At 45.6% G+C, this 25,558-nt stretch overlaps 1 protein-coding gene across 3 annotated transcripts in view; it reads right to left on the bottom strand.

Annotated features, from left to right (window-relative positions):
- Positions 1 to 25,558, bottom strand: part of CSNK2A2 (casein kinase 2 alpha 2) — a 255,941-nt gene that overhangs the window by 170,052 nt on the left and 60,331 nt on the right. For all 3 annotated transcript variants that reach the window (XM_029609255.1, XM_029609253.1, XM_029609254.1), the window contains exon 2: positions 24,937 to 25,048. In XM_029609255.1, the coding sequence (XP_029465115.1) occupies positions 24,937 to 25,048 (112 nt within the window). The remainder of the gene's footprint in view (positions 1 to 24,936; positions 25,049 to 25,558) is intronic.

Raw genomic sequence — 25,558 nt, 5'->3', positions numbered from 1 at the left:
TTCTGGTCGCCACTAGTTGCGACAGAGAAGGTACAGAGAAGGGCGACCAGAATGATAAAGGGGATGGAACAGCTCCCCTATGAGGAAAGACTAAAGAGGTTATGACTGTTCAAGCTCAGAGAAGAGATGGCTGAGGGGGGATATGATAGAGCTGTTTAAAATCATGAGGGGTCTAGAACGGGTAAATGTGAATCTGTTATTTACTCTTTCAGATATTGAAGGACTAGGGGGCACTCCATGAAGTTAGCACGTGGCACATTTAAAACTAATCGGAGAAAGTCCTTTTTCACTCAACGCAAAATTGAACTCTGGAATTTGTTGCCAGAGGATGTGGTTAGTGCAGTTAGTATAGCTAGGTTTAAAAAAAGGATTGGATAAATTCTTGGAGGAGAAGTCTATTACCTGCTATTAAGTTGACTTACAAAATAGCCACTGCTATTACTAGCAACAGTAACATGGAATAGACTTAGTTTTTGGGTACTTGCCAGGTTCTTATGGCCTGGATTGGCCACTGTTGGAGACAGGATGCTGGGCTTGATGGACCCTTGGTCTGACCCAGTATGGCATGTTCTTATGTCTGATGTATGGGAGGCAAAGAACTACAAAGCCTTCTAATTCTGCTCCACTCCTCAAAGAGGAAGATAATCTGGGATGTGAAAGTCTTACCAAAGGTCTCATACATCGATCAATTTTAGCATAAAATAAGATGTGCCATGCTGTGTCAAAACAAAACTCCATCAAACCCAGCATCTTGTCTGACAGTAACCAATCCAGGTCATTAGGGAAGTAATATTGCGCTCTGCTTCAACAGCAGGGGGAAAAGAGGAAAAGGGGAATTAGGTTCAGACAGCAACCAACAAGGACATTGAATTTTATGGTCTGGGAAAACAAGCATGGAGATAGCTTGCTGATGCGGCTGTTACTACCCTTAACCAATAAGCCTGATACTTTTGATACAACTCCAACATTGCTCTCTGTTTCAACAGCAAGAGGTAACAGGGAACTGGGCTGAGACTGCAACCAACAAGGGTCTGGGAAACAGATTAAGTATGGGGGTGACCTGTATTGTGCAGTAGATGCTACCAAAAGCTTGCTGGGCAGACTGGATGGACAGTTTGGTCCTTTTCTCCTGTCACTTCTATGTTTTGATAATGCCCCTATATAGGTCCCTAGTGAGACCTCATTTGGAATACAGTGTACAATTCTAGAAACCACACCTTCAAAAGGATATAAACCAGTTGGAGCTGATCTAGAGGGTGCTACTAAAATGGTCAGAAGTATTCTAAAGCATATGAGGATAGACTTAAAGATCTAAACATGTACACCCTAGAGGAATGGCAAGATACGGAAATATGCTAGACATTTAAATCTCAAAGGTTTCAATGCACAGGATGAGGGTGAAAGAGGGTAGACTCAAGTGTAAGGTTAGCAAATATTTCTTTACAGAAAGGGTGGTGGGTGTGTGGAACAGCCTCCTAGTGGAAGTGTTGGAGTCAAAAACAGTATCTGAATTCAAGAAAGCATGGTATAAATACAGGGAGATCTCTAAGGGAGAAACAGGAATTATAAAACTAAATTAATTGGGTGGATGGACAGACTAGATGAGCCGTTTGGTCTTATTCTGCTCAGGGCTGGTGCTAGGTTTTTTGCTGCCCTGTGCGAATAATTACTGTGCTGCCCACCCCTCCCCGATTCATTGTCTGTCCCAGCCCATCAAATTAAGCCCAGTTCCCTCCTGCAATCTATTTTTAAAAACTGACATCCCTCCCCTCCCTGTCCCCCACACACCTCCGGTCTCGCTGGCCTGTCCTCCTCCCATCACCACATTCCTGGCTCAAGCTACCCTCCCTCCCAAAGCCTTTTTCTACCAGGTGGCCGGCTGCACGGCAATGCCCTCCAAGTCTGTCTCCTCTAAAGCCACTGCCACGGTAGAGCCTCCCCTTCCCATGTGCTCACTGCTAGATAGCCGGCCCCAAGGTACTCCGTGATAGCAGCCAGCGCGGCCACAGCCATTCCCTGCTTCGCTGCCTGCTTCCATACAGCACGTGCTTAACACTATGCCTTGTGGGTGCAAGTGTCTAAGCATGCAGACACAGGAAGCGCAGATAGTGTTGGGAGGAATCAGGAAGTGAAGTTATGCCTGTGGCAGACGGCAGCTATGGTACTGTCACTCCTCCTTCAGCTGCCGGAGGGTTGAGCTCCGCCAGTGGCCTCGCGGCCTTTCCCGCTGCCGCCAGCCCGCCACTTTCCCGGGTGTGCTGACCCATGCAAATGCATGATATGCACACCCAGTTGCACAGGGCCTGATTCTGCTGTCATGTTCCTATGTTTCTAAGTACCTGGCAGACACTACTCCTTGTTGCTCACGCCCAGTGACAAGCAGTGGGTTTCCTCCTAGATACAACTGGTTAATGGAGAAATTACTTACCTGATAATTTTGTTTTCCTTAGTGTAGCAGATGGACAGGACCAATGGGTATTGTGCTCTCCTGATAGCAGATGGGAGTCAGATTTCAAAGTTGACATCACCCTACATATACCCGTGCAGCAAGCTCAGCTCTTCAGTATTCTCTTCGAAAAGCCAGAGTGGATATATGTTGCTTAACGCTTGATTACACTTGATTAACTAAGGAAAACGAAATTATCAGGTAATGTTGAGATTACTACCTGATAATCTCCTTTTCCTTAGTGTAGACAGATGGACTCAGAACGAATGGGATAGTATCCGCGTGCTAGCAGTTGGAGACGGATCTGACGTCAGCACGGGGGTATATATATCCCCACAGGAAGCGTAGCAACTCAGTAATCTTCCTTGCAAAAGCTGTTATGGATATGTGTACTGACGCTCAGTGAAAGTGAAAACAGGATTCCCCTGACCGATTGATAGTAGCTGGAGACCGCCAGCATTCACAACCGGAAGGCGTTGACACCAGGTAGAGTGTACGCTCTTATGGAACAGAAGACATGGCTTACCTTGAATCGGTAAAACCCATGTACACAGGCAGCTGGGCGGGATGCTGAGTCCATCTGTCTACACTAAGGAAAAGGAGATTATCAGGTAGTAATCTCAACATTTCCTGGCGTGTAGCCAGATGGACTCAGAACGAATGGGATGTACAAAAGCTTTACTCCCAGCCTGGGCGGGAGGCTGCCTGAGGACCATGTAGGACCGCCCTCGCAAATGCGGAGTCCTCCCTGGCCTGGACATCCAGACGGTAGAACCTGGAGAAGGTATGGAGGGAGGACCACGTCGCCGCTTTACAGATTTCTGCAGGCGACAGCAGCCTGGATTCAGCTCAGGATGTCGCTTGTGCTCTGGTAGAATGAGCCTTGACTTGTAGAGGCAGAGACTTCCCGGCTTCTACGTAAGCTGCTCTGATAACTTCTTTAATCCAGCGGGCGATGGTGGGCCGCGAGGCCGCTTCACCTTGCTTCTTCCCGCTGTGCAGGACGAACAGATGGTCCGTCTTTCGTAGTTGTTGTGTCACTTCCAAATATCTGGGCAGCAATCTGCCAATGTCGAGATGGCGTAATAAACGCCCTTCTTCAGATTTCTTCAAACCTGCTGTGGTAGGCAAGGATATGGTTTGGTTAAGATGAAACTGTGAAACCACTTTCGGTAGAAAGGAAGGAACCGTACGCAGATGGATAGCCTCAGGAGTGATACTGAGAAATGGATCACGGCAGGACAGTGCTTGTAGCTCTGAGATGCGGCGGGCTGAACATACAGCCAACAAGAACACCATCTTCAAGGTTAGAGAACAGAGAGATAGGCCCCGAAGGGGCCTGAAGGTGGACCCCGTGAGGAAATCCAAAACAAGGTTGAGGTTCCACAAAGGCACAGGCCACTTCAGTGGCGGACGAATATGCTTGACTCCTTGCAGGAAGCGAGAAACATCTGGGTGCCTGGCGATGGTCTTGCCATCCCCTCCTGGGACCATAGCAAGACAGCGCAGCCACCTGAACCTTGATGGAGCTGAGGGAGAGACCCTTCTGAAGTCCATCCTGCAGGAAATCCAACACAATAGGGATTGTGGTCGCATGTGGATTGGTGACATGAGTGTCGCACCATGCTTCGAATACTCTCCAGATGCGAACGTAGGTGAGGGATGTGGAAAACTTGCGAGCTCGGAGGAGTGTATCAATCACGGGCTCCGAGTAACCTCTTTTCTTCAGTCTAGCCCTCTCAAGGGCCAGACCGTAAGAGAGAATTGAGCTGGATCCTCGTGGAGGATGGGACCTTGACGTAGGTGGTCCCGGAGAGGGGACAGGGGAAGAGGCTCCCCTGCCAGCAGTCTTCTCATGTCCGCGTACCAGGGTCTTCTTGGCCAGTCTGGTGCCACTAGAAGAACTAGGCCCCGGTGTTTCCGAATCTTGTGGATGATGGCGCCCAGCAGCGGCCACGGAGGAAAGGCGTATAGCAGAGTCCCTGGAGGCCACGGCTGGACCAGGGTATCGATTCCGTATGAGAACGGGTCGCGCTTGCAGCTGAAGTATCTGGGCACTTGAGCATTGGACTTGTCCGCCAGTAAATCCATGTCCGGAATCCCCCAATGATCCACAATCATCTGGAAGGCTGTGGGTGACAGCTGCCACTCTCCCGGATTTAGGCTTTCTCTGCTGAGGAAGTCTGCTGTGGTATTGGTCTTTCCCGGCAATGTGGACGGCGGAGATGTCCTGCAGATTCGCCTCTGCCCAAGCCATCAGTGGGGCGATCTCCAGAGATACTTGTCTGCTTCTGGTTCCGCCCTGACGGTTGATGTATGCCACCGTGGTGGTGTTGTCGGACATCACTCTGACTGCTCTGTTCTTCAGTCTGTGAGCAAATCGAAGGCATGCCAATCGGACTGCCCGGGCCTCTAGACGGTTGATGTTCCACGCTGACTCTTCTCTGTTCCACCGCCCTTGTGCGGTGAGTTCTTCGCAGTGTGTTCCCCAGCCGCTCAGGCTGGCATCTGTGGTGAGCAAAGTCCACATGGGTGAAGACATCTTCGACCCCCTGCTCATGTGGTTGGACTGCAACCACCACCGCAACTGGGTCCGCACCCTGGCTGGCAGATGCAGGTGCGTGGAATAGTTCCGTAGACGGGGGCTCCAGCGAGAGAGCAGAGAGTGTTGTAGAGGTCTCATATGGGCCCTCGCCCAGGGCACCACTTCCAGGGTGGATGCCATGAGACCAAGAACCTGTAGATAATCCCAGGCTATGGGCCGACTGGCTCCCATCAAATACTGGATCCGCTGCTGAAGTTTCAACTTTCTCTTGGTAGTGAGACTGACTGTGTCTGTCCGGGTGTCGAACTGTACTCCCAGGTAATTCCAGAGACTGGGAAGGCTGTAGGCAGCTCTTGCTGAGGTTGATTACCCAGCCCAAGCTTTCCAGAAGGGTGATTACTCTGTCGGTCGTCCGAAGGCTCTCCTCTCGAGATTTCGCCCTGATCAGCCAGTCGTCTAGGTAGGGATGGACCAGAATTCCTTCTCTCCTGAGTGCCGCTGCTACCACTACGACCACCTTGGTGAATGTCCGTGGTGACGTGGCCAACCCGAAGGGCAGAGCCCGAAATTGGAAGTGGCGTCCCAGAACCTTGAAGCGTAGGTAGCGCTGATGATCCGGATGGATCGGGATATGCAAGTATGCCTCTGACAGTTCTAATGCGGTGAGGAATTCCCCTGGCTGTACTGCAGCCTTGACGGAGCGCAGAGTCTCCATGCGAAACCTTGGTACCCGCGAGTATCGATTGACGGACTTGAGGTCCAGCACAGGCCGAAAGGTGCCCCCTTTCTTGGGTACCATGAAATAAATGGAATAGTGTCCAAAATTCACTTCCCAGGCAGGTACTGGGATGATGGCTTTCAAGGACAGGAGCCTCGCCAGGGTAGCTTCCAATGCTGCCTTTAGAATCTAGAATAAGAAAAGAGAAAAAATTAAAGTAGTCTTGGAAAGCACGCTCAACTAGCGTGCAGGTACTCCAAACTGCTTTGGAGACAGAAATTACTGAGTTGCTACGCTTCCTGTGGGGATATATATACCCCCGTGCTGACGTCAGATCCGTCTCCAACTGCTAGCACGCGGATACTATCCCATTCGTTCTGAGTCCATCTGGCTACACACCAGGAAATACATAATGCAGCAACGAGCTTTACAAGAAACATGTGAAAGATAGCAAAAGCAACAGGCTTAACATTACAACTTCATGAGTTAACAGGATTATGTTAAATGTGTACAGTGTTACCACCGATGGGCAGCTAATATGCCGCGACTTACAAATCAAAGGGAGAATGTGATATATAGTTTAGAGGCTGTTGCATGAAACTTTGGCAGAAGGGTAGTCTACCCCACATAACTTGTGACTGATGACTATAAAAATGTTATCCCTTAATGTTAAGGGATTAAACAGTCTGCAGAAACGCCAATTGCTGTTCGCACTGTTTCTACAATCGCTTACCACAGGTATTAGAGGGGACGCATCCATTACAGGGATCAAAGTCGGGGGCACTGATTATAAGATGTCTCTGTTCGCAGATGACGTGTTATTTACTTTATCAGAACCCCAACAATCCTTGGCTGGAGTAGTGGATAGGTTAAGACTTTAGCTCGGTGTCAGAATTCCATCTCAATCTTGATAAATCCGAAGTGCTCAACATATCAATGCCAAAGGAACAGACTACTCATTTGAAACAGCTATTCCCTTTTAAGTGGGCGGGGAAACATTAAATATCTGGGCATTATGATTAGCAATCATCTGGAAGAGCTATTCAAACTGAACTATACCCCTCTACCAGCTAAGATTTTTCAGGATTTGGAAAACTGGATGAATCACTCAATAGCTTGGATGGGGAGAATAGCAACGTTGAAAATGAACGTCTTACCCAAGTTCAATTATCTTTCAATCCCTACCGATTCATATCCCTACAGCGATGCTGAAATGTCGGCAGAAATGCTTATTTGTGTTTATTTGGAAACTGAGACACACACCCCCCCCAAACTGGCCCAAAATGTGCTTTATCAGCATAAATTAAGAGGGGGTATGGGGGTTCCCAGGCTCCAGGGGTATTATGCGGCGGCACAGCTCAGTGCTATCTTAGCATGGCATAAACAAGGGGAATCTCCAAGTTGGGTAACCATTGAACAGACAGCATTGGGAGCAATGCCGATTAAGGCACTAATATGACAACAACGTGCAACATGGAGAATCTCAGGAATAATACCTATATCATTACAAACTACACTTCGCACGTGGACACAGTGGAAACACTTAATAGGTTCGAGGAACTATTTTCACAACACATTCTTATTTCATAATACAAAATTCCCTCCTGGGTGGAATTCCTCACTTTTTCATGAATGGAAGACCAAAGACGTTCTTTCTTTGGATCAGCTTTGGGGTCGGGAGGGGGCGGTGCCCTTCGATACCCTGAGAGCATCTTTCCAATTGCGAACTTCTAACTTATTCCCTTATCACCAGATCCACAACTTCATACGGAAAGAGGCTATAGATGTGGAGCTGGGACAGGGTAAACTGCAGTTTGAGGGATGGTGTGACTTAGCAGATCGGGTCTGGGGAGGTCTTTCTAAGATCTACTGCCTTCTACAGAATACTTCTTCCTGTCGGCCACAATATATGCAGGCCTGGGAGAGAGACCTCAATAAATCTATTTCCACAGATGAGAGGGATCAGATCTTTCTGAATACTAAACGTTGTTCTATTTTCGCTTCCCTTATGGAAAACGGATTTAATGTATTATTTCGGTGGCATCTCACCCCCTGTAGACTTCACTGCGCTAAAACCATCACAGATGACTTGTGTTGGAAAGGATGTGGTCAGTCAGGCACTTACATTCACATGTGGATGTAAGTGCACTTCCTTCCATAATCTGCCCCAAAGTGGGCAGATTATGGAAGGTGTGGTCTCCCTATCTACAGTGGAGAGAATGTAAAGCCTCAGGGGTGAATGGGGGCCCAGAGTCAATTACTTTCTTCAGCGAGGGGAAATAAGACACATGAACAGTTAGAGGGTCTCATAAATGATGTCACTACTTTCTTGATTGCATATTACCATGTTAACATGCTTTATATTTCTGTATTGTCATATACCTGCATTTGCTTGTACAATGTTTATAAATTACAATAAGCATTAATAAAATTTAAATTAAAAAAATGTTGCCCAGAGTTCTGCCCACTTTGTTGCCATATAAGAAAAAACGCCCTTTGTATTACATCAGTCCCTTCTTTGCCTGTTGGTGCAATAGGGTGTTTAGGGTAGTGTGGATATCAAAGAAAATTTTTTGCTTAGCAGCTGTGGGATTAGTGTCATACCACCACTTTGCTGTATAGAGCTGTTTTTCTAAAGTAAGGATTTCTGATGTTAGCACTCTGTTTCTATTGGCCACATAAGACATAATGTGCCCCCTCAACACTGCTTTCGCAGTCTCCCAATAAAGAACTGGGGAGTCTACGTGTGCCGCATTGAAGGAAGCATAGTCATGCCACTTCTTTTTTTAGAGGCGCGAAACTGCTGATCCTTGTAAAGGAGTTTCAGGAAATGCCAGAGGCGCTGAGAAGAGACAGGGCGGAAACCTTCCAGATCGATCCAGATTGGTGCATGGTCAGAGATGATGGGGCCAATCTGGGAGTCTCGCACCTCAAGGAATGTTCCCCTATCCACTAAAAGATAGTCAAAGCAAGACTGTGTGGCATGGGCACAAGAAATATGGGTATATTCCCTATCAAGGGGAAGCAGTGCCCGCCAGCTATCAAATCCAAAGCAGCACAGACATAGGGCAACCCTTTATAAGAGGCTGGCAAGGGCATCGAAAGGGGTTGTGACCTATTTAAACTGGCATCCCCGACACAATTAAAATCACCCCCCAAAATTAAAGAGATGTGAAGAAGTGGTGCTAGGAGTTTTGTAAGCTGCTGGAAAAATGCATGAGAATATTAATTTGGACCATAAATATTGCAAAGCATCAGCGGTTTCCCACCCAAGACTCCCTCTAGTAGCACATAGTGGTCTTCTGGATCAGCAATCATGCACGTATCCTGGAAGGGAACAGATTTCCCTATTAGGATTGCCACACCCGCTTTCCTAGACGGGGCATGGGCAGCAAAAACCTTACCCACCCATTGACGGCACAATTTCTGATGTTCAGGTTGCAAAAGGTGTTTCTCCTGGAGCATCACAATGTGTGTTTGCCAGCGCAGCAAAGCTTGTAACACCTTAAAACATTTAGTGACAACCAAGACCACATACATTCCAAGTGACAGCGTGTGGGATGAGTCATAGAAAAGCAGATCTAGAAACAGTAACTAATAAAAGACAGCAGTGCCAGACATAACATGGGACAGGGGCCCCCAGCCTAGGCCCGGCCCCCTACCCAACAAAAATATCGCTGCCCAGCCGGAGTCATAAATAGACTATCCAGACAAATTTAGTTCCCTCAAAAGGCCTATATCCCCCCTTCCTCCCCCACCCCACCCCCACTCCGATCCCCCATATCCCAAAGTACAACTTACAAACAACTAAAGGAATGTAACTAGATGCACCCGGGAGATTGCCAAAAAGATGCAATGGGGCCCCACTCCCCACACACCAAGCAAAAAAAATGAGATGCCTTCTCTAGAGGCAGTCCAGTGAAAGTCCATGTAAAAGCTCTTATTCAGTCGCTAGACCCCTGATCCAGCTCGTAATAAACAGTCAAGAGGCAGGAGAAGACTGGGCCTCTATGTCCTGCAATTTAGGTTGAAAAAAGCTCTGTGCTTCAGACACAGACTCAAAAACGTGAGCTTAGTTATCATAGAATACCTGACGTCATGCCGGGTATTGCAGGGTAAAGTGGATCTGATGGCGCACTAAGGTGGAGCACAGTGTTGTAAAAGCACATTTTCTGATAGAAATCGCTGGAGAGTAATCTTGGAAAAACAAAAATCTTCCAGCCATCGTAGTCTATAGCTGCTTGAACAAATGTAAGATCTCCTCTATGGTGGTAGTTCATGATTTTGACCAGTATTGGGCATGGGCCGATTTCCCACCTGATGTGCCTGCTCCACGCAAAGGTCTGCGAGGAAGGCCGGAGAGTCAAAGGCCTGCGGCAGCCAAGTTTCAAAGAAGGAGCACAGATCTTTCAGAGAGCGATTCGGGGAAGCCAATAATTTGGAGGTTGCTCCGACGGGAGCAATTCTCCAAGTCCTCCAGCTTGCTTTCATGTTTAGCTAAAGCTGCCCGCACCATGTGTAACTCAACACTCCAAGGCCTGCAGACAATCCTCCGAGGTACCGATTCTCGTCTCCGCCTCAGTCAGCCATCTCGTGTGATCTGTCAGCAAGGATTGCAGATCAAAATGAGAGTGTACTTTACTCAATTTTTTGTCCATCGCAGTGAGTATCCTTGTAACGAGTGAGCTTGTTCCCTCAGAGGTCTCTGACATTGGTGCTGGAGGACTGGGCGGAGCCGTCATGTTGGAACCCGTGGCTGCCTTCAGCCTGTCCTTCCACATCGGTTTTGTTGCCATCCGCTGCGTTTTTCTGGTTGCCGCGGAGCGCAATGAAGAGAGGAGGAAAAAAAGCGAGAAACTGGTAGTAGGCAGGCAGGTTCAGGTCTGGAGAGAGGGCGATGGGCTATGATGTAGGGAGTGGGGCCACGGAGCAAGCCAGAAAACGTCTGCCTGCTCTCACTGCATCACGTGACCTCTGATTTTTTAATGTGTTCTTATAATTTGCTATGTAACTTTTACTTATTTTGACATTTGAGATTGTTTTTTTGTTAATTGTGAATGGGATGCTGTACCCCACCCTGAACGTAGGAAAGGCGAGTAAAAAAATGCTTTAAAATAAATCTAGGGACTGAAACTGACACTAACCAGTCATCCCCAAAAGCACAGCCACTCAGGATACTAGAACCACAGACAGGTGGCCAAGGACGGGAAGGTGATTTAACATGTCTTCACTAAAGAAAAGGAAATTATCAGGTAAATAGTAATTTCTCATTCCTTAGTTTTCAGACATGTTAATCCACACCAAAGCTATTCCCCAAATAGGGCGGGAGGCTGCCCTTGGTCCAACCCACACTGCACACTCAAGGGCTGCATCCTCCCAGGTCTGCCATCTAGGCAATACCTAGAAAAGCATATAATGGAGAGTCATGTCGCAGCTTGGCAAAACTCGAAGGAAAACAATCAAATCTCCGGCCATGACACTGCTTGAGCCCTGGTGGAATGAGCCCTAACACATCTAAGTAACGACTGCTCAGTATTCACATATGAGACAGAGATAACTTCCTTAATGGTAGCCTGCAGCGCCGACTTACACTGTTTACTGTGGAGAACAAACAGGCAGTCAGCATTCTTGAGAGGTTTAGAAACCAACTATCTCAGATGTCGACATAAAAAGGTCCACCCCAGAGGATATTCTCTTTCATCTCTCTCTCCCCCCCCCCCCCCCCCCCCCCCCCCCAGTCCAGCATTGGCAGAGAAACTGAATAATCCAAGCGAAAATCCGAGACCACTTATGGTAAAGACTGAATAGACTGAAGCTGGACCGCTCCTGAAGACACTCACAGGAACGGTCCGCAGACCAAGAGCCTGTAGCACAAACTCCACGTGCAGAACAAATTGCTATGAGAACAATGTACACAAACTCAGTAACCTCAAGGAAGACTACATAGTGGTCAAAAACAGAAACTTGCCCAAGAGTTCTAGAACTAGATTAAGGTTCCATAAGAGCACTAGCAGGCATAAGTGAGAATGATAATGCTTCACCCCCTTCAAAAACTGGACATCTGAATGGGTTGACAAGGGTCTACCACTCACCTGACCCTGGACCCATGCAAGATCTGCAAGTTGTGCCTTCAAGGAGTTACGGGCCAAGCCCTTATTAAGTAACCCATCCTGTAAGAATTGCAAAATGAATAATATCTTAATTAAATGAGAAGCATGCCTCATTCCTCACACCAAGCCTCAAATACACACCAAAGCGCGAAGTGGAAAACTTCCACGCTTGAAGCAAGGTGGAAACACAGCAGTGGAAAATCCACCCTTTAGTAACCGAGCCTTTTCAAAGGCCATACTGTAAGACAAAATAAAGCCAAAACTTTGTGAAGAACAAGTCCCTGTTGTAGTAGGTACCCATGGATTATAAACCAGCAGGAGAGTTCACCAGGAACCTCCACAATTGTGAATACTACAGCCTCCCAGGCCAAACTGGAGCCACCAGAAGCACCAATCCTGTGTCTTTTGATCTTTCGAATCCCTTTGCCCAACATGGGCCATGGGAGAAGGCATACTGAAGCTTGCCTTCCGGCCATTATTGCAGGAGATCGATACAGTTACCAATAAGGGCCCTGACCTCAGTGGTCAGAGTAACAGATAAATATGAGAAAAATAAGTATGAAAGCTTGCTGGGCAGACTAGATGGGCCATTTGGTCTTCTGCTGTCATTTCTATGTTTCTATGTTATGTTTCTGATCTCTACTGCAACGGAAAAAGCGAAGAACCTTCACACTGTGCGATATTGCCAGGAAGTCTAAAAACAGTAGACCCCTGAGGGCCACTATGAGCTGTTATGCCTCGTCTAACAACTCCCAGTGTCTTGATACACTCTACTTACTGAGAAAATCTGCTCTTACATTGCCCTTTCCTGCAATGTGGAAGGTGGCGTTCTCCTGAAGATGAACCTTCACCCAGTCCCTGAGCTAGGCTATTTCTTGAGACATATGCTGGCCTTTCGTTCCTCCTTGGCAAATGACAAACCACTGTCGAGTAGTCTGACATTACTCAGTCCATTTGATCCTGAAAGCAGTTGACAAACCACAAGCATGCCATCTGAACAGCATGCACTTCCAGACAAGAGATGCTCCAGAGAGTCCTCTGCGCTGCAGAGCCCCTGCACTATTTGCTCCTGTCAGCGAGCTCCTTAACCATGGAGACTCGCATCCATTGTGTGTACCAGCCAGTCCAGCATCTGTAGGGAACGCCCTTCCTTAGATCATCAGCTTTCAACCACTACTACAGTTGGATGCTGATCTACACCTGTAACTGAAGCCACATCAAGTAGTCCTGAGACTTTGTGCAAACAGGATGCGCTGAAAAGGACACATTTGCCCTCACCCATGGAGCCACCTCTAGGGTGGCTGCCATCAAAACTAGAAGTTAGAGGTATTCCTCCTGATGGTGTGGTCTTACCTACATCAATAGCCACACCTGTGCCAGCAATTTCAGAATGTGGCCTTCTAGCAGGAATGTTCTGCCTTGCTCCATGTCAAAATGAACACAGAGAGAGTTCAACGTCTGAGACTGCTGTAGACTGCTCTTGGCCAGAAGATCACCTTACACGAGGCCTGAAGACTCTCCTCCAGGCTCTTGACCCGAATTAACCAAGCTAGGTATGGGAGAACCAGAATGCCAGCCTCTCTCAACCCTGCTGCTATCACCACTCTGATGATCTTAGCAAGGGTTGGATTGCCTGGCTAGACTGAAAGGTAGTGCTCAAAACTAATAATGGTATCCCAAAACGGCGAACTGTGGAAAACCACTGATGTTCCAGCCAAATGGATATATGTAGATACACTTCTGACAGATCCAGAAACATAAGAAACTCCCCTGACTGTATGGCCATTATCACCAAGCTTAAGGTTTCCATACAGAAGTCATTCACATCCATGACTATTGACCCCTTTTTTGGTCCATGATAAGGTGAGAGGAACCTTCCTTCTCGGGAATAATGAAATAAATAGAATAACGGCCTGCATCTTCTTGTGACTTGGGTAATGGAACCACAGCCCATCAGTCAGGAGCCTTGACAACAAACTCCACTGGCTGTCTCTTCTGCACAGAGATGCAAAGACAAAACGTAGATGTCCCTAGGGACGAGGTGAAACTGACTGGCACACTGAGCATGCCCAGGATACCACTATTCACGCGGGGTTTCTCTTCAGTCCTTTCTTTTCTGCGGAGGTGGAGCTTATGCTCTTTTTCTCTCAGGAAACTTCTTAAAAGTGAGTTTCGGGTTTTTTAATTCCTGCGCTGATCTCTCTGGTTCCCACTTCCTTCTCGGTCAGTGAGTATTTTTTCCCACTTCTCCTGTATCTGCCAGTCATCATGTCTTTAGTGGTCCCTGGTGAGCCTCATGGCAGCCTCGGGCTTCTGTCAGTGCCCCCAGACTATACCAGACAGATCCACACGAAGTGTGCATCCTCTGCCTGGGGGCATCGCACGATGTTTGGGGTTTTGAATTATGCACTCAAATGACCCCAAAAGGCCATCTGGCCAGGTTGGATAAGATGGAGAAGGCTTTTGGTTCGGGAAAATCCAAACCCTCTACTTCAGTACGATATCATTGATGTCTAAGGACCGAGGGGAACCATTCGTCCTCGATCCTTTGACCACTCCTCCCCTGAGGCTTGTGGGGGGGGGGAAAAAGGCTTGGGGATCGCCCAGTCTCTGTCTCCTACAAGTCGCGGGCTTCAGGATCATCTTCCTCAGCACTGGGGAAGGACCAGGCCCAGCATCCTGGGAGGTCTCGGAAGCACTGTTACTGGTCCCAGTCTGCATGCAGTGCTGGGCTCAGGCTGGCTACGGCGCTTGCTGCCTTGCCCCCAAAGTGGTCACAGCAAAACGAGGCACCATCCTCCTTTGATGCTGGTGGCCCAAGGCCATCGATACTGGTTTCAGTGCCAGATGTCTATCTTCCTCGGGGCTCTGAGGAGGCATTAGCCTCTTCCCTCCCCCTCAGGCTGCCCTTTCATTGGAGGCTTTTCAGACAGAGTTGGAACTTAAGATGCGCCTGGTGGTGAAACATGCTTTGCGCGACAGGGAGCCAGTGCTCCTGCCACCTGGGCCGGTGCCGTTCCCGACACCTCGAGGCTGGTGCCTGCACCAATGCCTATGCCGAAGCTGCCTACGGTACCAGAGTTGGAGCCATTGTTGGACTGCCTTGATATTGTCCTCTGTGTCCTCCCAATCCAGTTACTGCCTGCCCCCTGTCATTCCTCAGTGGGCCGTCTGGCACCATAACGCAAGGTGTCTGAGCTTGTCCTCATGGGGGATTCCTCAGAGGAAGAGGGCTCCACAGGGTCCCTTTGTCCAATGCTGCTGGGGGATCAGGGTCCAGGCCTTCGGGTCCTTTGATGCTCTTGGGTTCTTTGGTACCCCTGGCCTAGGGATGTGCCCAGTGCTCCCTGGCCCCCATCTCCGGGCGGCTGAGATGAGCCTAAGGTCCCGTACGACCCCTGGGAGGAGGACACCTGATTCTTCAACTGTGAATTCTGCTGTTCTTCCATCAGATCCTTCCCCCTCGGAGGAGCGCCGACGTTCTCCGCTGGAGGACTTGACCTTCGTGGGGTTCGTCCAGGAAATGGCTGAAGCCATTCCCTTCCAACTTATAGGGAAAGATGCCCACCATAAGATGGAGATCTTCCAGTTTGTGGATGCCCCAAAGAAGGTTGTAGCGGTACCTGTTCATGAGATCTTCAGGGAGCTGTTTCTTTGGCTCTGGGAGCACCCTTCTCTGCAGCCCCAGTGAACTGGAAGGCTGATGGCATGTACCTTGTACAGCAGACCATGAGGTTTGAGAAGCTCCAACTCCCCCACCAATCCATGGTGATTGAATCTGCGCTAAAGAAGGCAAAGAGGTCGAAAACCTATGTCTCAGCTCCTCCTGGAAAGGACAACAGAGCATGGGATGCTGTGGATAGGAGAGTGTTTCAGGGCTCCATGTTGGTGGTCCGTATCACCTAACTTTTTTATATGACCCAATATACCCGGAATCTCTGGAAACAAGTCCAGGAAGTTGCAGATGGCCTGGCGTACCAGCCTCAGGAGGCTCTTATGGTGCTTGCCCAGCAGGGCCTGGAGTGTGGGAAGCACAAGGTATGTGCTACCCTACGACATATTTAAGACAGCGAGTCGATTTACATCGGCTGGCATTTTGGCACGGCGTCTCGCCTGTCTTCGTGACTCGGACCTTCGTCTAGAGATGCAGGACCAGCTAGCTGACTTGCCTTGCACCGGTGATAACCTGTTTGGTGATAAGGTCAAGGAGGCAGTCGCACAGCTGAAGGATCACCGTGAGACCCTCCAGCATTTATCGGCCGGTGCTTCAGCTTTGCTAGTGTCTAAGAGGTACTCCTGGCCAGTGTCACGGAGACCCTTCTACAGGCCAAAGAAGTACTACCCTCTGCTCCCTCCATCTTGGCCACAGCAGACCAGCGCCAGGGGGGCAGATCTCTGCAACAGTGGGGCCCCTAGGCCTCAGCCAGCGCTCCAGGCTATCCCCACTAAGGGGTTTTGACTGGATGCGAGAGCATAAGTCAGTTGCCTCTTCCAGTACCGGAGGACCCACCAGTCGGGGGCAGGCTCCGTTTCTTTCCGGACCAGTGGCCGGCCGTGACTTTGGGTCAGTGGGTCTTGTCCATTATCTTCCATTGTTATAGGCTGAATCTCGTGACTGTTCTGCCGGATCCTCCCCCATACCCATAATGGGGTCCCGTCTCGCATCCAGAAGTGCTCCGAAGGGAGCTCTTAGCCCTTCTATCGGCCAGGACAGTGGAACCTGTCCCTCAGCAGCAGGGATGGGGGGGGGGGGGGTTTAATCCTGTTATTCTCTAATTCCAAAGAAAACAGGAGGCCTCCAACCCATCCTCAATCTGAGAGTCTTGAACAGATTTCTCAAGAGGGAAAGGTTCAAGATGGTATCCTTGGGCACCTTGATTCCCCTCTTACGAAGAGGATACTTGCTTTGCTCTCTTGACCTTAAAGACGTGTATACCCACATCGAGAATACAGAAAGGATTCCTTCGCTATTCCCAATAGAGTAAATTTTAGACACCAGCCCCTTTTTCTGTCAACCTCTGTACACAAATGTTCAAATAAAGTCTTTCCCATGGCTAATGAGGTGGAATCTAGGATAATAAAAAATGTCGCAGTTGGGCATATGCTACGAAATCCGGCAGATTCAATTGGTAACATTCCTTAAGTTCAGCAGCCAACATGAACGTGCCCTTCCCTTAAAACATGCTCAAAATTACTAATGCCCTTGGCCCTCCATTCCTGAAATGTTTTATTTTGAAATCCCGTTGGGAAAACAGTATTATAAAAAAGATGGGACATATAGAAATATTCCCTCTTTCCCACTGATTTTACCTTCCACTTCTCCCAGACCTGTAATGTTGTTTGAAGGGCTCTAGGTAGATCGCCATGCGGTGGCCATGTACAACATGGTTGCCAAGGTGCACCTCTCACTAAACTCTGTTCCAAGAGAACCCATTGTTTTACGAAATTTTGTCTATGGAAAATCGAGAAGTGCCTGCAATTGTACTGCTGCGAAATACCAAGAGAGGCAGAGAACCCCCAGTCCTCCCCATTCATTGGGCTGGTACATTAAAATACGGGATAACCGAAGAGGATGTTTCTTCCATATAAAACCAAAAATCTTCCTTTGCCAAAACTGGAGAATGGCGGTCAAGATAAACACTGGGAGAGTAATAAACAGGTATAAAAATCTGGGTAGAATGTTCATTTTTGTAATTGCAATGCTGTCTAGCCAAGAGAAATGTTCTCTATCCCATCTATGGAGATCGGCCTCAATTTTCTTCAAAAGGGGTTGGTAGCTTAGCTCATAAAGGTCTCAGGTGTTAGGCCCAATCTGGGCCTGTCTTGTAGAGGTAAAGTTTTCTCTCTTTGGTTTGGATTTTCTCACACTGTTGATCCCATTTATAAAGACCTTTGGCCCCTCACCTGGTATTTTTACCAGGTGAGGGGCCAAAGGTCTTTATAAATGGGATCAACTTTGGGACGGCCAGGGTCTATTACCGTTTTCTGAATTACAGCGCTTATTCTATTTGCCAGACACAGACCACTATGCTTACAATCAAATTGCACACTACTTTAGTACAGCCCATATAGGACCAGAACTCCGAAAGGGCAAATCCCTCTTTGAAAGTTTATGCTCTCACCACAAAAAAAGTTACCAAACCAATAACTAGAATGCTCACTCTCATTAAGGGCACCTTCCAAGGTAAGGCGACCTTTCAATGTGTGTGGGAACGTGATTTGGGGGAAATTATTGCTAACGAGATCTGGGATCAAATCTTCTATTCTATCAGTAGTTCGGTATCTACTTCCATCAAGGAAAATGGCTACAAGGTGCTATACCGATGGTACCTCACCCCAGATAAATTAAGCAGAATGTATGGGGGCTCCGGTAATCAGGGCTGGAAGGGGTGTGGTCAAGATTGGGACTTTTCTACACATGTGGTGGGAGTACCCAAGGGTACAACAGCTGTGGGAGGCGGTTAGGGATTTTATTTCTGAATGAGTATTGCTATCCCCACAGATCCCAATATATTTCTATTGCATGCCCCTCTTGATGTTGGCTCACCCCACACTCAACGATGGATATACCAGGTTTTCTCTGCTGTTACATGTGAATTAGCCTTTTGGTGGCGAAAGGTCGAAGTTCCCTCTCTACATCACTTCCACTCTCATTTGGAAAAAGCATTTTATATGGGAAAGTTGACAACTATTAGAGGTGACCAACTACACAGCTTTGAACAAGTATGGCAGCCTTATATTAGTTGGAAAAATTCCAGTTCCAGTAGAAGTATGTATACACCAGGTACACACGTAGGGATTCCTCATGGATGACTTATAGACTGAGGACTCAGTTATCGATTCCATCGTCTCTCTAACAATCTTGAAAGTGATTGACTCCTTGCACAAGATCACTCTATATGCTAGGGCCGTTTTCACAGTGTGACATCCATGACCAGGGAGGGGTTGGGGGGAGAAAATTAATAATCACACAGCACAGTAATTGACGTATACACATTTAAAGCAATTCATTCCTGGAATTCAATAATCTGCCACACAGTGAGTTTGATTTTATGTTTTGTTATATGATCTCTCTAACATTTGCTCATAACAGTGTACAGACTGTTCATGTACATTTCTATATATGATGGCCAAGTTTTCATTTATGAAAAGTTTACACTGTTTAATGGCATACCATGGCTAAGATGTTTGTTACATTCTAACATGTGTTGTCAATAAAAAAATTTAAATTACAAAAAAAAAGGAGTAATTACAAAGGCAACAAATCTATGTTAGAAAAGTAAACAAAAGGAAAAAGAAACAGATCTAGTTCTAAGGAGGCGACTAAAAAGAACTTGTTCAAGAAGTATAAAGAATCCCAAAAAAGGGAACAAAAGGGAAGAATATTTGTTAAGTGAGGAAGAGAAAAAGAAATAAGAAAAGCAAAAGGTCAAGCAGAAGAAAGGATTGCCAAAGAGGTAAAGTGAGGTGACAAAATATTTTTCAGATTTATCAGAGAAAGAAGGGACGCCAGAATTGGTATAGTGAAATCGAAAGATAAGGAGCATTGTGTAGAGAGATAAAGACACAGCAGAAATATTAAACAAATACTTCAGTTCGGTGTTTACACAAGACGACCCTGGAGAAGGACCATTGCTGGTTGACAAGATCATAAATGGGGATGGGAAAATGTAACTGTTTACAGAACTGAATGTATGGGAAGAGCTAGGCAAACAAAGTGGACAAGGCCATGAGGTCAGATGAGGTACAGAATACTGAGGGAGCTCAGAGATATGCTGGCGGGTCTACTAAAGGACCTGTTCAATAGATCCCTGGAAACAAATGTGGTGCCACAAGTTTGGAGAAGAGCTGTGGTGGTCCCGCTTCAAAAAATGATAGCAGAGAGGTGGTTGGAAACTAAAGACCAGTTAGCTTCACCTAGGTTGTGGGACAATTAATGGAGACACTGAAGAAAGAGACAGTGAGTTGCTGGACCTGAGGCAGCATAGATTCACCATGGTAAGGTCCTGTCAGACAAATCTGATTGATTTTTTTTGATAGTGACTAGAGAATTGGATTGAGGAAGGGTGCACAATGTAATCTACTTGGATTTCAGCAAAGCTTCTAATAGTTCCACATAGGAGGCTTGTATATAAAATGAGAAGCTTGGGAGTGAGTGCCCAGGTGGTGGCATGGATTATAAATTGGTTGACTGAAAGGAGACAGCATGTAATGGTTCTCTCTTCAGAGTAGGTACCATTTACCATGTTAAGTGGAGTGCCACAGGATTCAGTATTGGGACTGGTTCTGTTCAATATCTTTATGAGCGGCATCGTGGAAGGGATAGAAGGTAAAGTTTGTCTATTTCCTTATGATACTAAGATCTGCAACAAAGTGGACATACCTGAAGGAGAATGAAAAGTGATTTAAGAAAGCTTGAAGAGCAGTCAAAGATTTGGCAGCTGGGATTCAATGCCAAGAAGTGCAGTCATGCATCTGGGATGTGGTAATCCAAAAGAGCTGTATGTGATGGGGGGTAAAAGACTGATGTGCATGGACCAAGAGAAGGACCTTAGGGAATAGTGTCTTGCGATCTGAAGATGGCGAAGCAATGTGCAGCCAGAAGAATGTTGGGCTGCACAAAAGAAGAACAAACAGTAAGAAAGAGGAGGTAATAATGCCCTTGTACAGGTCCTTGATGAGGCCTCACCTGTAGTAGTGTGTTTATTTCTGGAAACCGTATCTCAAAAAGGATAGAGCCAGGATGGAGACTGTCCAGAGAAGGGCAACCAAAACAGTGTGGGGTCGGTATTGGAAGACTTATGAGGAGAGGCTGAAGTATTTGAATATGAATACCCTGGAAGAGTGGAGGTGTAGGGGAGATATGATACAGACCTTCAGATACCTGAACAGTTTTACTGAATCATGAACTTCGAACCTTTTCCAATCGGAAAGAAATCAATAGAACTAGGGATCACAAAATAAGATTCCAGAAGGAACTAATCAGAACCAACATCAGGAAATTTTTCTTCACAGAGAGGGTGATGGATGCCTGGAATGCCCTTCTGGAGGAGGTGGTAAAGATGAAAACAGTCAGAGAATTTAATTGGGCATGGGATAAACACTGTGGAGCTCTAAAGGCTAGAGGATGGAAATGAAAAAAAGCATATATAGGACTGCTGTGGTTACTACCCTTAACAGAAGACATGGGGACAACTTAACCTTAACCAATAAGCCTTGATGCTTTTGATGCAACTGCAACACTGCTCTCTGCTTTGACAGCAGAGGGAAAAGGGGGAATTGGATTTAGATAACAACCAATGAGGGCCCCAACTTTTATGGTCTGGGGAACTGATAAGCAAGGGGGTAACTTGTACAGAGCAGCAGTTACTACCCTTAATAGAAGGCATGGGATTACTACCCTTAAACAATTTGCCTTGATGCTTTTGACACAACTGCAACTTTGCTCTTTGCTTTGATAGTGAGAGGGCGGGGAGAGAAGAATTGGATTCAGACAACCAACATAGGCCCTGATTTTTATGGTCTGGGATTCTGATACACAGAAATAAGGGTAAAAAGCACTGGACTGCTTTTACAGCCAAGCCCATAAGAAAAGCACATCAAGCAGCACTGACTTTTCAATAAGGCTCATCACCCAGTAAAAGTGTTGCTAGCAGAAATTTTTTTTTATGGGTTATCATAAGGCTTAGGGGATAACTGCATGCAGCAGTTGCTACCATAAAAAGCTTTCTGGGCAGACTGGATGGACCATTTGGTCCTTTTCAGCCATTACTATGTTACCATAGTAGCATTTCACTTTAAGAAGGTAGACCAATAAAATGAGGAAATTAGTTAAGGAAAAAAAACAAGGGAATAGTTGTGAGGGTCGAAACTTTGCATGAAGCATGGACATAATTTAAAAGTAAAATCTTGGAAACCTGGATAAAATGTATTCCAAACAATAAATCAAAGAACCCCAGCACTAGTCTGTGAATCAAGAAACCATGTAACAGAAAGACAAAGTATTTAATTTCTCAACGCTGTGCTGACCACGAGAGTAATCAAAATTTATATTGAATAGTACCGCATCAGCAAGCCAGACAACGGCAGTGGAAATACTTGCCGTCCGGACCACTCGTCATTTGCGGTTAGATGTTTTTTAGGACATTGCTCAAAAGTGTCTATTTTTATAAACTTAACACTTCAGCTGTTCCCTGAGAGTCAACTCAAGACAGTGGCCGGTGTTTCGCGATGTATCAATCGCTACTTCAGGAGTGTTTTATAAATTGCTGAAAAGGGTGCTGCTGACCCTGCTGTCCCGTTCTAATTGAAACAGCGTCTGAGACGTATGAGTCCACTAAGAAGCACCCCTTTCAGCAATTTATAAAACACTCCTGAAGAAGCGATTGATACATCGCGAAACACCGGCTGCTGTCTTGAGTTGACTCTCAGGGAACAGCTGAAGTGTTAAGTTTATAAAAATAGACACTTTTGAACAATGTCCTAAAAAACATCTAACCGCAAATGACAAGTGGTCCGGACGGCAAGTATTTCCACTGCCGTTGTCTGGCTTGCTGATGCGGTACTATTCAATATAAATTTTGATTACTCTCGTGGTCAGACAAAGTATTTAATTTCTCAACGCTGTGTTGAGAAATTAAATACTTTGTCTTTCTGTTACATGGTAAAATGTACTCCACACATTTAAAAAAAAGTTCAAAGGAAAACCAAATAACTGCTACCATGTTTAAATGGAGAAATGAAAGAGGCAATTAAAGCCAAAAGAACAGATTTCAGAAAATAAAAAGCTGATCCAAATAAGGAAACTAGGAAAGAGCATAAAAACTGGCAGGTTAGATATAAAACATTGAGGCAGGCCAGGAGAGAGTTTGAAAAGATATTTGCCAGAGTCAGAACTACTAATAAAATCTTTTCCAAGTTTATTCAAAACAAGATACCTGATAGTGTCAGTTGGAAAACTAGTTCAGTGTTTTCCAACCTTCTCTTGTAGGCACACCTAGCCAGTCTTCAGGATTGTCACAATGAATATGCATGAGTTGCATAACCTGAGTCTCCAATATGCACGTTCATTATGGATAGCCTGAAAACCTGACTGGTTAAGTGTGCCTTCAGGAAAGGGTTGGGAAACGCTGACCTGGATGACCTTGGGTAAAAGACTTTTAGGTATGACAATGACATAGCTGAAAAATCATTTTCTTCAGTCTTTAATGAGGTGGCTCTGAATACCAAATTTTATTCACCACCTTGCCCAAATAACAATTCTCCATGAACGCCTTTTCCAGCCTTTAAAATGGCTGAACTAACCCCAATGGAAATATCAGTCTGTCTCTTCTATTCAAAGAAGAAATGATGGAATTCGAATTATCTGTGGTAGTGCATTATATGCAATCACAAGAGAAGTCCACTGACATCTGCAATCACAAATTGTTTAATGATTGTCCACTAGCAATCATTTGTGTTTACCACATATTTCAAAACCTTACATTAAACAATGTCCTCAGTCTGAAAACTTAGCCTGACTGTCCACATAGGTGGACAGTAGTTCTGACTCTGGCAAGCTTCTTTTCAAATTCTCTCCTGGCCTGCCTCATTAATGTTTTACATCTAGCCTGCCAGTTTTTATGCTTTTTCCTATTTTACTCATTTGCATCAGACTTCTACATTACAGTAATTAGTGTCTACAGAAATCAGAGAAATAAACTTCCTTGCGTGAGAAATTGAATTTGTATGTTCATCACCAAATTTTTCTTCATGTATGCCTCTGATGCTAGAAAATGCAGTCTATCAGCACAACATTTTTCAATAAAAAAAAAAATTACCATTATAAACAAGTACCTGCTAAATGTGACTGCTTGCTCTTATCAACAGAGGGGTTTCTTTTGCATTTTATCGCATTTCTTTTCCCTTCCCTTGGATGACTTGGATTTGTACTAGCCACATACTTGTGACCTGGACTGACCACTGTAGGAAACAGGATGCTGGGCTTGAAGAACCTTTATCTGACTCAGCATAGTGAAACTTATGTTCTTATGATAAGAGATCCAGACTTTGTGCTGTGGGGGGGAGGGAGCGTTTTTGCTTCAGTGTTACATCAAAGCCATGTAGCAAACTAAGGACTATAGCAAAATGTTAATATTCTTTATACTCTGGTTTGTCGTCAGACCAAACACGAGTATTGCTCTTGGCCTCTTTCTGGCTAAGATTTAAATGCAGGATCTGATCTATGAAACAGAGGATGGTCCTTTTATTGCCTTTTGGCAAAGATTGAGAACCAGTACAGTAGGGATGTACTGTCATTTTTAAAAGGCTAGGAAAACCATGAAGACATGCATTTTGTTTCCCATCCAAAACAAAAAAACCCCCTTTGTTTCTGCCTTTTTGTATGTGCTAAAATGAAAAAAAAAAAAATGTTTTTCTATGTACACTACTGCACAATAAGGGAGATTAATGCCCCATTACCCAATTCCAGTAGTTATACAATGATATAACCATTGCCAAAATAGCTACAAGAAAGATTTCACTCAAAAAAAAACAAAAAACCCTCAGTTGAGCCCAAAAACTCAATAGGTTACAAGCAGATGATCTTATACAGTGCATCAAAGGTCTATATCAATATCTTAAGATGTTATGTCCCAAATATAGCACTTTTAAATATAATCAGGTTATAACAACTCATTTGAATATTTTAAGTTTTTAACGCAAACAACCTGTGATACATGACTTGAGACTCAAATAAGTGAGATTTTATGATCTGATTATATTTTAAAGCTGCTAAATTCAGGATATGAGTCTTAAGAGATACTGATGCAGTCCTTTGATGCTCTTTATAAAGATCAACTGCTTGTAACCTGATGAGTTTTTTGATTCAGCTGAGTTTTTTTTTTGGGGGGGGGGGGGGGGGGGGGATTATCTTTTTGTAGGTATTTTGACATTTTTCCACTCTGGGGGCTCTTTTTTACATTTCAAGCACCATTGCCAAAGGACTAAATTTGCTTAAAAAAAAACAAACAACTAATTCTTGTTCTCACAATGAGTTCAGAGTAAACAGCAAAACAGAGCAACTCTTTGCTCAAAAAAAAAAACCAAAAACAAATGGGCCCTCGTCACTGCCGCTCACCTTGAGAATTTTGACAACCACCCTCTCATTGTTGGTGATATTAATGGCCTCAAACACCTCGCTGTACTTCCCCCGGCCAAGTTTCCGGACAAGTTGATAATCATCTTGGTTACTGCAGGCAGCAAAAGAGAAAAGAAAGACATGATGTATGGAAAGTTCAAACTGTCCTTCTCTTTACCACCAATAGACAGAAAAATCTAACTTTCTTCTGCATACGTTTCAACAAACTTTGTAAGCTCAAACTCAACATTGGCGATTGTTTTAGAAATGAATCACAACTGGACTGGTTGAATCTCTTAGTTCAAATCTTTCCTAGTATCAAGATTACAGATGCATTCAATATTGCTGTCAACTGCTAAACTGTTTTGAAAGCTCAGCAAGTCTAATTTGAGGTCCCCATTAGCTCGCATGAATCTTATCACCATACTATTGATAAATTAGGAAATAAACAATGAATATTTTGACATCTGAATGAATTTTTTCCAATATTTTTGAATTACATGTCCTCTCAGAAATTCATCATTTCATGAGATTTCACCACAGAAAGTTGCAACAGAAAGGTGTATCATTGCTTAGGAACCGTTTTTAGTATGTGCAGCACCATAAATACAGAAATATTCAC

This window comes from Rhinatrema bivittatum, chromosome 7 (assembly GCF_901001135.1).
Source record: "Rhinatrema bivittatum chromosome 7, aRhiBiv1.1, whole genome shotgun sequence".
NCBI lineage: Eukaryota > Metazoa > Chordata > Amphibia > Gymnophiona > Rhinatrematidae > Rhinatrema > Rhinatrema bivittatum.
Note: the sequence above shows the minus strand (reverse complement) of the source record. Positions and strands in the feature narration are given on the sequence as shown.